General features: G+C 35.7%; 1 protein-coding gene across 1 annotated transcript in view; it reads right to left on the reverse strand.

Moving 5' to 3' along the window:
- The window catches only part of TEX15 (testis expressed 15, meiosis and synapsis associated), a 53,636-nt gene that overhangs the window by 21,489 nt on the left and 17,931 nt on the right, over positions 1-14,216 (reverse strand). Inside the window, exon 4 of the mRNA XM_023520001.1 lies at positions 95-332. Coding sequence (XP_023375769.1) covers positions 95-332 — 238 coding nt within the window. The remainder of the gene's footprint in view (positions 1-94; positions 333-14,216) is intronic.

Raw genomic sequence — 14,216 nt, forward strand, 5'->3', positions numbered from 1 at the left:
ACTTAAAACATTAATAATTCAGATTGAAAGGAAGATATGTTCAGGTCAATTTAAAACAAACAGTATAATTTAACATTTGTATTATGCTACCTACCTTAAAAATTATAATACTTTCTACAGTAATGCTTCTAGTATGAGCATAATTCAAGGCAACATCAACATGTCTAAATATATAAATTCCAAGAAGAGGATTTCCTAATATCTTCAATGTAGATGCTTTGGTACTTATTCCATTCTGATATATCTCAGCCACATCACTCTGAGGAAGTGCTAAAAAGCAGAAATGTTCTTCAAGTTCTCTGCCATGTCTTCCACTCTCACGCATCTCCGCCCTAAAGCAAAACAAATGGCATGTAGTTAAATGAGAATACCAACAGAATTTTCAAGAAGAGAAATATTTCCACTTACAACAGTTAGAAACATAAGACAATTAACTGATAACATTCAGAGGTGTTACTATCCTATGGAAACAAGTTAGGCTGAAAATCATCTAAAGAAAGAATTCAAGAAGTGGTTAGATTACTACATGTCCAGAATTATGAACTGCATAGGACAGTGATAATAAGTAGTAAAATTTCCTAAATGTTGCTAATATGCCCAACACTGTTAAGGCTTAACCTTTACATGCATTTTGTTTTCAACTTCCCCCAAACTGAGTTGCTATTGTTATTATATTATTATTGTTTTTGTTGCACCATTTTTAAAATGAAGGAATATGATATTCAGTTAAAGTTTGCCAAAGTAGCAAAGTGATAGACTTGGAAATATTCCAGAGCTTAAGTTCTTATTTGTGTTGTGGAGGAAGAGACATGCATTTCTTAAATATATATACATATATATGGTCAATTATTAGGGACATTCTCCACTCTTCAGGGACTCTTGATAGCAGCTGGGAGAAAGAAGTGAGTATTTGATTACACTCTATCCTAATAGTAAACAAATTATAAATCTTGCTTAGAAAAGATTATATCTAAAGTACACATAGATATTCATGAAATTTTGACTACATTCAAGAACTACTTAAAAATATAAAGCATATATTGCTCCCCCACCTCCACAAAAATGGCAGATTAGAGAAGGAGTTCTATATGGCTTGCTCAGGAGTGGCAGCACTAGTAAACAACATGGCAGAAATGTGATTCCAAATGATTATCAGCAATGGAGAACCCACAGAACCTAAAAGTAATGTGTATACCACAAAAGAAAATTGTTCTTGAAAACCACATGCTATCGTTATTTCCTGAAACACTACGCAGAGAATTTGTATTAAGTATACTCTTCACATTAGTGGACTAATATTTGTTTTATTTGCAAGAATGACTTACCACTAACAGTACACAGTGCCACAACACACATGGCAACAATTACAATCAAGACTGACGGATTAAATCATGACCACTTTTCTCAGTTCCTGGGAATATCAACCTTAACTTTCTTTTATCTATTTTTCCTTTATTTATTTATTTATTTTTATTACGGTGACATTGGTTAACGAAATCCAGTAAATTTCAAATGTACAATTCAACAATATGTCGTATATATTTTGCAATTTATGTTCACCGCCACTTACATTTCCTTCTATCACCATATATTTGAGCCCTTTTACCCCGTCTACCTCTCCTTCCTGCCTCATCCCTTCCCTCTGGTAACCACTAGTCTATAGTCCATGTCCATGAGTCTGTTTGTCATGTTTGTTTGTTGCTTTTAGGTTTATATCCCACATATAAGTGATATCATGTGGTTTTCACCTTTCTTTCTGGCTTATTTCACTTAGCATGATTATCTTAAGGTCCATCCACGTTGTCACAAATGGCAGTATTTCATCCCTTCTTATAGATGAGTAATATTCCATTGTATATATGTACCAAAGCTTCTTTAGCCAATCATCTACTGTAGGACGCTTTGGTTGCTTCTAAGTCCTGGTTATGATAAATAATGCTGCTATGAACATCAGTGTGCAAATATCTTTTCGGATATATGTTTTCAAGTCTTTGGGGTAAATACCCAGTAGAGGGATTGCTGGATCATATGGTAGAACAATTCTTAGTTTTTTGAGGAACCTCCATATTGTTTTCCCTAGTGGCTGTACTAATTTGCAGTCCCACCAGCAGTGTATGAGGGATCCTTTTTCTCTGCATCCTCTTCAAGTTCTTTGTACATTTTGGATATTAAACTCTTACTGGAGCCGTGCTTGCAAATATATTTTCCCATTGGGATGGTTGTCCCTTTACCTTGCTGACGGTTTCTTTAGCTGAGCAGAAGCTTTTAAGTTTGATGTAATCCCACTCTTTTACTTTTCCTTTGCTTTCCCTTGCTTTTGAGGTCAAATTCATAAAATCCTCTTTTAAGTCTAAGATCCATAAATTGAGTTCCTATGTTTTCTACTACGCAATGCATTATATTCAGTCTTATATTCAGGTCTTTAATCCACTTTGAGTTAATTTTGGTGTGTGGTGATACACAACAGTCTAGTTTCATTCTTTTTGCAGATGGCTTTCCAGTTTTCCCAGCACCATTTATTGAAGAAGCTTTCCTTTCTCCACTGTATGTTTTTGGCTCCTCTGTTGAAAATTTTTTGCCCATCTGAACATGGGTTTAATTCTGGACTCTCGATTCTGTTCCACTGATCTGTGTGTCTGTTTTGCTGCCAATGCCATGCCATTTTGATTATTGTCGCTTTGTAGTATAATTTGAAGTCGGGCAGAGTGATGCCTCCAGCCTCGTTCTTTTTACTCAGGATGGCTTTGGCGACTCAAGGTCTTTTGTGCTTCCATACAAATCTGATGGGTTTTGTTCTATCTTTAAAAAATGCCAATGGGATTTTGATGGGGATTGCATTAAATCTGTATAATGCTTTAGGTAATAAGTTCATTTTAACTATGATTCTTCCAATCTAAGAACCGGAAAATCTTTCCATTTCTTTTTATCTTCTTCAATTTCTTTTAATAGGGTCTTGTAGTTTTCATCATATAGATCCTTCATATATTTTGTTAAATTTATTCTTAGGTATTTTATTTTGTTGCAATTGCAAAAGGAATTATTTTTTCCACTTCTTTTTCTGACACTTCATTATTAGAGTATAGGAACGCTATGCATTTTTGAACATTGATTTTGTATCCAGAAACTTAACTGTATTTGCTTATTGTTTCTAGTAGTGTTCTTGTGGAGTCTTTGGGGTTTTTGATATAGAGAATCATGTCATCTGCAAATAGTGACAGTATGACTTCTTCATTTCCTATTTGGATGCCTTTTATATTTTTCTCTTGTCTGCATTTGCTAGGACCTCCAATGTTATACTGAATAACAATGGTGATAGTGGACAGCCTTGTCTTCTTCCTAATCTTAGAGGGAAGGTTTTCAGTTTTTGTATAATGTTGACTGAGGGTTTGTTATATATGGCCTTTATTATGTTAAAGTACTTTCCTTCTATACCGATTTAGTTAAGTGTTTTGATCATAAATGGATGTTATATCTTGTTAAAGGCTTTTTCTGTATCTAGTGATAAGATCATATGATTCTTATTTTTTAATTTGTTTATGTGGTGTATGACATTAATCGATTTGTGTATGTTGAACCATTCCTGTGCCCCCTGCCTTGGATGAAACCCACTTGATCATGGTGTATAATCTTTTTAATATGTTGCTGTATTCAGTTCTCTAGTACCTTATTTAGGACTTCTGCATCTGTGTTCATGAGAAATATCGGTCTATAGTTTTCTTTTTGAGTGTTATCTTTAGCATGTTTTGGTATCAGGGTAATATTGGCCTCATAAAATGAGTTGGGAAGTATTGCCTCCTCTTCGATTTTTTGGAAGAGTTTGAAAAGAATAGGTATTAAATCTTCTTTGAATGTTTGGTAGAATTCACTGGTGAAGCCATCTGGTCTTGGACTTTTACTTTTTGGTAGGTTTTTGATGACTTTCAAATTCCATACTGCTGATCGGTCTATTTAGATTTTCCAGTTCTTGATTCTGTCTAAGAAGATGTATCTTTCTAAGTATTGTCTATTTCACCTAGGTTATTAAATTTGGTATTATATATTTTTTCATAGTATTCTTGTATGTTCCTTTGTATTTCTGTGGTGTCTGTCGTAATTTCTCCTCTTTCATCCCTGAGTTTACGTGTGTCCTTTCTCTTTTATTTAGTGAGTCTTGACAGGGGTTTGTCAATTTTATCAAATTTCTCAAAGAACCAGCTCTTTATTGCATTTATTTTTTCTATTTTTTGTTTGTTTTCAACTTCATTTAATTCTGCTCTAATTTTGATTATTTCTTTCCTTCTGCTGATTTTAGGATTCATTTTATTCTTCCTTTTCTAGTTTTTAGAGATGAAGTGTTAAGTAGTTTACTTGGTCTCCATCTTTTTTTTTTTGAGATAAGCCTGTAATAATATGAATTTTCCTCTTATTATCGCTTTTGCCATTTCCCCAAAGTTTTATCATATTGTACTATCATTATCATTTGTTTCTATGTATCTCTTGATCATTCTTTTTATTTCTCCAACCCAGTCATTCTTTAAGTAGCACGTTGTTTAATCTCCATGTATGTGTGGTTCTTCCTGCTCTAACTGTTGATCTCCGGCTTCAAAGCATTATGATCAAAGAATATGGTTGGTATGATTTTAACCCTCTTTTATTTGTTGAGGCTAACTCTGTGTCCCAGTATGTGGCCAATCCTTGAGAATGTTCCATGGGCACTAGAGAAGAATGTATAAGCAAGCAGTTGTTTTGGGATGAAAGGCTTTATAAATATCAATTATGTCCAGTTCTTCCAATGTGTCATTTAAGGATATTTCCTTATTGATTTTCTGTTTGGACAATCTGTCCATTTCCAACAGTGGGGTATTTAGGTCCCCTAGTATGATAGTTTTTTGGTCTGTTTCTCCCTTTAGTTCTGTTAGTAATTGCTTTATATATTTTAGGGATCCCTGATCGGGAGTATAGATATTAATAAGTGTTATGCCTTCTTGGTATATGATTCCCTTTATCATTATGAAGTTTACCTTGGTATCTTTCTCTACCTTTTTTGAAGTCTATTTTTTCCAATATTAGTACCACTACTCCCACTTTTCTTTGAATGCTAATTGCTTGAAATATCATTTTTCACCCTTTCACTTTGAGTCTATATTTGTCTTTGAAACTGAGATTTGTCTCCTGGAGGCTGTATAGGGTTGGGTTTTGTTTTTTGATACAATCTGCAACTCTGTACCTTTTTATTGGTGAGTTCAGTCCATTTACATTTAGGGTGATTACTGAAATATGAGGTTTTCCTATAGCCATTTTATCTTTTGCTTTCTGGTAGATCAGTGTTTCCATTGCTTCCTTGCCCTTGTGTTTTTTTCTTTTTCTTTTTTCTTTTTTGGTTGGGTTTTGTGGATTTTCTCTCTGGTTATATATAGTTAACTATATATATATATATAACTATATAACTATATATATAGTTAACTATATATATATAACTATATAGTTACATAGTTATATATATAGTTATATATAGTTTATATATATATAGTTATATATATATATATATATATTAGTCCATTTTCTTTTGCATGTGCCTTATCTCCATTCCTCTTTGTGAATTTGGACCTTTGAATCTTCCCCTTTTCTGTTATTGTTGTCTCAATTTGTTCCTATGTATGCTGAATGTTCATTACTATCTTGCAATAGTAAATTTCTTTTTGTTTAAGCTTATAATGCCCTATTCTTAATAAGGGGTGCATTCTTCTGTTCCTATTTGCCTGCTAGTCGTCTTACTTATAGTTACACATTTTTTTGTCATTTTGTTTTAGGTGAACTGATCCCTTTCAGTATTCCCTGTAATACAGACCTTGTAGTGGAGAAATCCCTCCCCTCAATTTTTGTATGTCTGGAAAGGTCTTTATTTCTCCTTCATACCTAAAGGAGAGTTTTGCTGAATACATTACTCTTGGCTGGTAATTCCTTTCACTTAATAGTTTGAATACTTGATTTCACTCCTTTCTTGTTTATAAGGTTTGTGCTGAGAAGTCCAACAATAATCTAATGGGTTTTCCTTTACAGGTTACCGTCTTCTTTTTCCAGTGTGCCCTGAGAATTTTTTTTCATTAATTTTTGATAATTTTAATATAATGTGTCTTGGAGAAGGCCTTTTTAGGTTGAGATAATTGGGTGTTCTGTTGACTTCTTGAATTTCAAGCTCCAGCTCATTCCTTAGATTTGGGAAATTCTCGTCAACTATTTGTCTGAAAATGCTTTCTGATCCCTGCTCCTTTTCCTCCCCTTTGGGAATACCCATTATTACGTTTCCTCTCCTGATGGTACCAGCTAGTTCTTGTATTTCTCTTTCATTATTTTTCATTCTTTGGTCTCTCTCTTCTTCCTTCTATTTCTAGATTTGTCTTCGATACCACTGATCCTTTCCTCCATTTGGATGACTCTATGTCCCAAGCTTGCTATTTCATTCTTCATTTCTTTTAGTATGTTCTTCATCTCTGTAAGTTCTATTTGGTTCTTTTTTGGAGTTTCGATCTCCTTGCTAAAAAACTCATTCTGCTGATATAGTTGTTTTTTCAATTCCTGAAATTGTTGATATGAATTACTTTGGCTTTCATTGAGTTCTTTCAAAGGTACCATCCTGAATTATTTGTCATTTAAGTTGCATATTTCTATGTCTTTAAGCTTATTTTCTGGAGATTTTTTTTTTTTTTTTTTGTGAGCTGCTTTGTCACCTTGGTTGTTCACGGTGTTTAATGGACTATTTCTCTGCCTGGGCATTAATGGAAGTATATTCTGCTTTTTTTCCCAGAAAGATTTATTATATAAAGGTCTCTCTTTAGCCTGTTGCTAAGAAGGCATTTTCTTTTGGTTTTCTGTAGGTGGCATCTAAGCCTTTTGGATCCCTGCTTTATGTAACGCCTTAGTAATGCCTTTCTTTTCTTATAAATATTCAGTCACAACTGCAACCCTCAGTCTCAGTCCCTGTCAGTGTTAGTGACAGTTTTGGTAGCATTTGCTCAGATTCTCCTGGGGCTCCGCAGTGTTTGGTCTTGGAGGATATGGTGGGGACGTGCCCTCTGGGATGGGGATGGGGGTTGTGACTCAGCCTTGAGATTTGCAACCGTGGCTGGTAATGATCAGCTGCTGCTTCTCTGCTGTCCCCACTTTGTTTTGCTTTCTGCCCTGATCCCTGGGCACTGCTGATGCATGGAGTCGAGAGCTCTCAAGCAGGGCTGTTCAAGGAGTCTGCTACACCTTCTCCGATCTCCCTCCTCCTGCAGGGAGCTATGCCTGCCACAGGCAGCTTCTTTGTTTCTCTCAGTCTACCACCTGACTCCCACAATTCTGACCTGTGGTAGCTCTTATTTGCAGATCGCTCACTTAGACATGTTTGTGTGCAGGTTGGGTATTATTTGTTGAGTTTTAGGTGTTCAGCTTATTGTTATTTCAAGGAGAGCAATCTGGGGACATCTCTCACTCTACCATGCTTCTTCAACCTTAGCTTTCAACTTCACATGTCATCATTTCTTGCTCTTGTTTTCAACTTGATATCAGTAGATTCTGTGAACTGCTAAGATCTCTATGTTGATTGTTAAAGTTTAATTCTCACAGAGATATTATAATATTTTTTTGTTTTCCCAATTTCACAATTGATTTTTCTTAGGATCTAGAAAAACATTAACTTTCTGAGAAAATGCCTGGATTGTTCCAGAAATTTAATGTTTTCCCACTAACAATATAGCACAAAAGATGGGAAGGAGGAAATAAGTTCATTGTTGTAAGGTTCTTATACTACATATGTATATAACATTAGGATAAATTAAAGATGTATAATGTAAACCCTAGAGTAGGGTTCCTCAACAGTGTACTATTGACATTTTTGGCCAAATAATTCTTTGTGATACCTAGACATCTTACTGGCTAAACATTATATCCTAGAGGAGAGAATGAAAGTATTGCATTAAGTATGTGTCTAGGAAATGGCTAAAGAAAATGAAGTATTTGGCTTTGGAGAGCTTGAAAGGGAACTTAATTGTTTTCAAATTCATCAAACTTCTGGTGATAAGTGACCACTGTCCAGCTGGCAGAAAGTGCAGTATATGAAATGAAGTATAGCCAGCTAATATAAATTGGAATTTAACAAAGTTTAAATAAGATAGAAAATTTTGATTCAAGGTTAGTGATATTACAAAGATGGTGGTAGATAAGAGACCCTAGCCTCTGGCTCCCACAAAGATCAATAATTAGACAGCTATCCATGAACTAAAGCATCTCTGGAAGAGCTCTGGAGTCCACTTAGGAAATTTCACCAACACAGAGTCACAAGAAAACTTGAGAATAATTGCACAAAAAAGAGGATGAACAGCTTCAGTTTGCTTACATCATCCCACCTCCTTCCCACCAAGTCGCATAGCTCAGTGCCAAGAGGGAAAACCCCAGGTAGAAAGATTTTCCATCACTGGGAAAGTGAGAGTGGTGTTAGTGACCAGCTTCCCCAGCTTTCTGGGGTACCACATGAGGGACCTGCTTTGGTTTCACCCCAACCAGAGACCAGGAAAGATGAGACATACAGACTGCTAAAAACAAGGAAAAAAAACAGGGGCTACCAAGATCAGCCATGTCTCAGCCGTGACCAAGATACCCAGTGACCTGCTCTACAAATAACCGCAGCAGTTTTCACCACTAAAGACCCTAATGGCCAGCACAGCTACTGCATACTCCTGTAAATTTCATTAGTTTCTGCCCCACAAGAATTTGTGTTTGCTGACTCCATCTGTCTAAGTTCCTCTCCACTCCCCCTACCATTGCTCCCATGGCAGACTGGGACTTTCTACCAGCAGTCAGCCAATGCTTCTGCAGCTACATGAATGTAATACACCACCCTACACTCCTGTAGCTAACACCCATTAACATGCAGTCTCTCCAGCTGTGCCACCTGTCACCAGCCTAAATTGGTGTGTGTGTGCACAGGGTGGAAAGATCCTACAACCAAGTAAGACCACACCAAAAGCTAAGGCTGCATGTTCACCCAGATGCGGCCCTGTCTTCTGTTAATGTCTTGCACCACTAGGCTTACCTGAAGCTAGCCTCTCCAGCTGTGCACCTGCACACTCCTGACCTGACCTCTGTCATTGGCCTCCACTGACATACATCCATGGCAAGATCCAGCAGGGATAGTGGTACACACCAACAGCCAGGATTCCCAAAGCTGCCAGTGCATCTTTCACTGGTCCTGGCCCTTGCTGTCTTGTGAGTATATATGTATTTGCAACTGGCCCCAACAGGTGAGAGTGTATACACCACCGGCTTGGGCCACAACTTCTGCTACCCTAGGAGCTGCAGAGAATCCCCACAGCTCTTGCAGCTTCTGTGAAACCCTGGCAGGACTTGCCAAAGACCATGATTGTCAATGCTGTGCAACCCCAAGGCCTAATCTAATGTGTTACCATACTCTCATCAAACCTGGAGCCACCACATGCCCCGACTTAGTGCTCTGCACTAATAACCTGGGGTCACAGCACACTCCAGCATGCCCTCATCCACAGATGATAGTCTCTCCTTACTACAGTCAGTCCATTAAGTCTGAAAGAGGTGATCACTTCAAGTGTGCAGATACCTACACAAGGTTACGAGGATCGTGAACAATTAGGGAGACATGACTCCACCAAAAGAATAAAGTAAATATTCAGTAACCGGCTCCAAAGGTATAAAGATATAGGATATTCCCTACTACATTCAAAATTGTTTTAAAGATGCTCAGGAAGCTACAAGAAAACAGAGACAAACAATTTGATAATATCAGGAAAACAATACAAAAACAAAATGAGAACTTCAACAAAGAGATAGAAAACATAAAAAAGAACCAAACAGAAAATCTGGAGGTGAAGAATACAATGAATGAACTGAAGAATTCAATAGAGAGATTCAATAACAGACCAGGTCAATAACAAGAATCAGAGAACTCAAAAACAGATTATTTGAAATTATCCAGTCAGAGGAGCAAAAAGAAAAAAGAATGAAAAGGAATAAAGAAAGCCTACATGTCTTATGGGACACTGTTAGAAAACAATCTACACATCGCTGGAGTCCCAAGAAGAGGAGAGAAGGAGACAGGGGACAGAAACCTTGTTTAAAGAAATAATAGCTGAGAACTTCTCCCAACTGGGGAAAGATTTGGACACCCAAGTACATGAAGCTAACAGGTCACCCCAAAATATAAATCCAAAACAATCTCTAAGATATTGTAACAAAATTGTCTAAAATAAAAAATATATATATTTTAAAAGCAGTGAGAGGAAAAAGAAGTTCTCTTATACAAGAGAAACCCCCTTAACGCTATAAGCAGATTTCTCAGCAGAGATCTTGCAGGCTGGGAGAAAATATGATGATACACTCACAAAGCCTTGAAAGAAAGAGACTGCCAAACAAGAATACTTTACCCAAGTTGTCCTGCAGAAATGACGGCAAGATAAAAACTTTTCCAAACAAAAGCTGAGTGAGTTCATCGCCACTAGACCTGCTTTACAAGAAATGCTAAAAGGAGTTTTTCGAGCTGAAACAAAAAGACTGTAACTACTAACATGAAAACATTAAATAACACTCTGTTCAAAATAAGTATATAGTTAAATTCAGATTACTCTTACAGTAGTGTTTTGACTACAACTTTAGTATAAAGGTGAAGAACAAATGTATTAAAAATAGCTACAGCTACAATAATTTGTTAATGGATATACAATATAAAAGATGTATATAAAAAAACAAAAATATGTGTGTAGGGGGATCAAATGGCAGAGTTTTTGTAAATAATCAAAATTTGATTGTCATAAGCTTAAAACAGACTGCTATATTTATATAATGTTTCAAGTAATCCAGAGGATAAACACAAAATGAAAACCTACAGTAGATTTACAGAAGATACAGAGAAGGGAATCAAAGTGTATCGCTATGAAAAATCATCAATTCACAAAGGAAGACAGAAAGACAGGAAGGAAGAAATGAACAGTAAAACAGACAAAACAATTAACAAGATTGTAATAATAAATCCTATCAATAATTAGTTTAGATGAAAATGAATTAAATCCTCCTGCCAAAAGGCACAAAAGGGGTAAATGGATAAAAGAAACAAGACCTAACTATATGCTGCCTATAGGAGACTCACTTCGTTCAGGAAACACACAAAAAGCTCAAAGTGAAAGAATGAAAAATCATTCCACAAAAATGGAAACCAAAAGAGAGCAAGTGCATCTATACTTAAAATCAGACAAAACAGACTTTAAGTCAAAAACTGTAAGAAGAGACAAAGGTTATTATATAATGATTAAAAGGTCAATTCAAGAATATAATGATTGTAAATTTATATGCATACAACACCAAAGCACCAAAATCTATTAAGCAAATAAGTAACAGATCTGAAGAAAGTCATACACAACAATACAATAATAATGGATATTATTTATCACTGGATAAATCATCCAATCAATATGGAAACCAAATTAAGCTATATTGGTGGAAAAAACAGGATTACAATTAAATTCAGAAAAAGTGTAGAATGACACAAAAATGGCCAGTGTTAACCGGCCCTTGGAACAAAATACATTCTTCTAAAAAGCAGCAGCTAGGATTCTTCAAAATTCCAAAAGCTAGTAACCATAGCAAGATCTTGTTTAGACAATGGTTACAATTAGGAATTTCAGTCTCCTGGCAACAAGCCTCTGAAACTTTTCCATCTCCCAAGGCCCTGAATTTGGAATGGCCTTTATTTATTGCGCTCCAATTTGATACTATCAGTTTGACTCCTAAACTGTATTTAAAATATATCTTTACTATATAAACTTGAGTAGTTCCATTTACCAGGTGGAAACTGCTTAAAAGGAGGTATCTGGGAAAGGTAGAAGGCAATATGTTTGTGCTTCGTGGAATTTACTTATCTCCGTTAAATCTCCTTCCTTTTAAACCTTATTCACATTAACTTTGAAAAAGATTCTTTACTTCAAGGTAATCTTGCAAAGCTGATCTGTGAAATTTAGGCCATAAACAGAAAGGATCTTTTTTATCAATTCTGAATTTTAAAGGCCTTTTGGATCTAAGCAGAAAATGGTCAAGGCACTTCAATATCCTCAATTTTTTGTACAATTTGCTCCAAACCACAGCCTCATAAAGCATATGGGTATGCCCCCAAAGTAGAAGGGAATATCACCAACTTCCCATCTGCAAACAGTGGGGGTCCTTATTTCTGTCTTTCCAGGTTAAATCTGTATTTTAGAATCACCTATACAAGTACCCCTTTCCTAGTACCAAATTCAGTATCAGTTGAAACGCTATAGATTTCAAATACAGAAACTCATTCAAATTGGCTTAAAAATAACTTCTTATAACAAGTAATCAGGAAGCCTTTATCAAGATTGACAGATTCCATGGCTCCAGAGGTCATTAAGGACCCAGGTTTTTCTGTCTCTGATCTGCCGTCCTTAGTTTTCAGGTATCCAAACATCTGTCTCTCTTTACTATCCCAAGAGTGTTATCGGTAGCTTGAGCAACCTGCTTCCCTGCTCACATCAGATTGACTTCTATTCCCAGAGACACACACCCACAACCCTCTCCCCTTCACACACAAGTCAATCTGTCCTCAGTATGTCATTGGCCCAAACTGATTAAGTTCTGCCCACCCTTAAAATCAATCATAGACAAAGTAGATGACATTAACCATGGATGGCTCAGAGTACTCATCTGGGGTAGAACATAAATTGAGATCTCAAGTACAAATTCAACCATAGCATCTGACAATCTTTAAAATGATATCCTTTCATATGAATTTAAAATGTTTAAAAGTAAGTTATCTTAAAACGAAAAAGGATCAAAATGATACAAATTTAAAATATCCTTTCATATGAATTTAAAATGTTTAAAAGTAAGTTATATTAAAACAAAAAAGGATCAAAATGATACAAACAAGGCAATGGACTTAAGAATTCTGTTTCTCTTTTACCCATTAAGGCCATCTCAAGTTTCCTAAAAACATCTCTCAAGACTCTTAGGAAGAATAATCAATCTCTCATCTATACCTCTAACTTTATTATAACATTATATTTTATAATTAGCTTCACATCTTCTCCACTCTTTAAGGCTCAGGAGAAAACATTTTTCTCTGAGGGTATCAAATACAAAATTGTTGATTCGCAGCTGGAAATCCGTATATGCGGAGGGCTGATTGCAGTTACACCTGGATTTTCGACTGCACAGGTGGTTGGCAGTCCTAACCGCACTGTCCAAGGGGTCGACTAATATTTGACACAGTAGACACTCAAATGTTTAATGAATGATCAAACAGATAGACGTTTAGATTAATGTGTCTTTGCTGCTTGCATACTTAAGAAGTGGTAGATGGAATGTAGATTAGAAGTAGAGACTGGTATTTTTTTGGAGCTACTTGCTTTTGCTGAGACCACAGATTTATACACTCCTCTAAGGGGAGTGATAAAAAGAAAAGCCAGAGGCAATCGATGTTATTAATATTCTCTTTTTATCCTATTACTCCATTATTCTGCTAATGATTCTTATCTATTTTCCCTTTCTACCTGTGCCTTTAGGTTAATTCTGCCATCACGAATTTTTAAACACATAAAATTAGGTTAAGTAAAGATTTAACCTAATTTAATAATTAAGAACCCACTGTTTTTGCCAGACTCAGTTTCATACTATGGACACAAAAACAAATAAAATTCTTAATGCAGTAGGGGAATCGGACAAAACCAATATATTGTAGTTAATCCTATAAAACCAGTATAAAGTATTATGGGAAATACGTGAGTTTGTCTAATTAGGCAAATATTAAAGAAACCAACATATCCTATACCTGTTGGTCATTTAGAATGTTCTAATATGTCTTATATTGTTGGGTAGTTGTTCTAACTTTTCTCTACACTAACAGGGAGAAATAACGTTTAAAATTAAGAGTTGCACAGCAGGGGAGCACTATGAAAAAGGAAAAAATTTTTAAATGCCTCAAAGAACCAAAAATCAAAGAACAATGCCAGGTATTCATCTTTGATCAAACTGTTATTTCAATTTGGAAGGGGCAGGATATAGCCACTCCATTCTACTTTTGCTCAAAACTGGTTTTTAGATGAAAAAAATATGCCATCGACTAATTCTGTCATTCCCTCCAATTCTCCTAAAATAATACCACGTGGGATAGCATGTGTGAGTCAAGAGGAATCAATTAAAAAACAAACAAAAAAGGA

The sequence above is a fragment of the Pteropus vampyrus genome, unplaced genomic scaffold, assembly GCF_000151845.1.
Source record: "Pteropus vampyrus isolate Shadow unplaced genomic scaffold, Pvam_2.0 Scaffold8, whole genome shotgun sequence".
Lineage (NCBI taxonomy): Eukaryota > Metazoa > Chordata > Mammalia > Chiroptera > Pteropodidae > Pteropus > Pteropus vampyrus.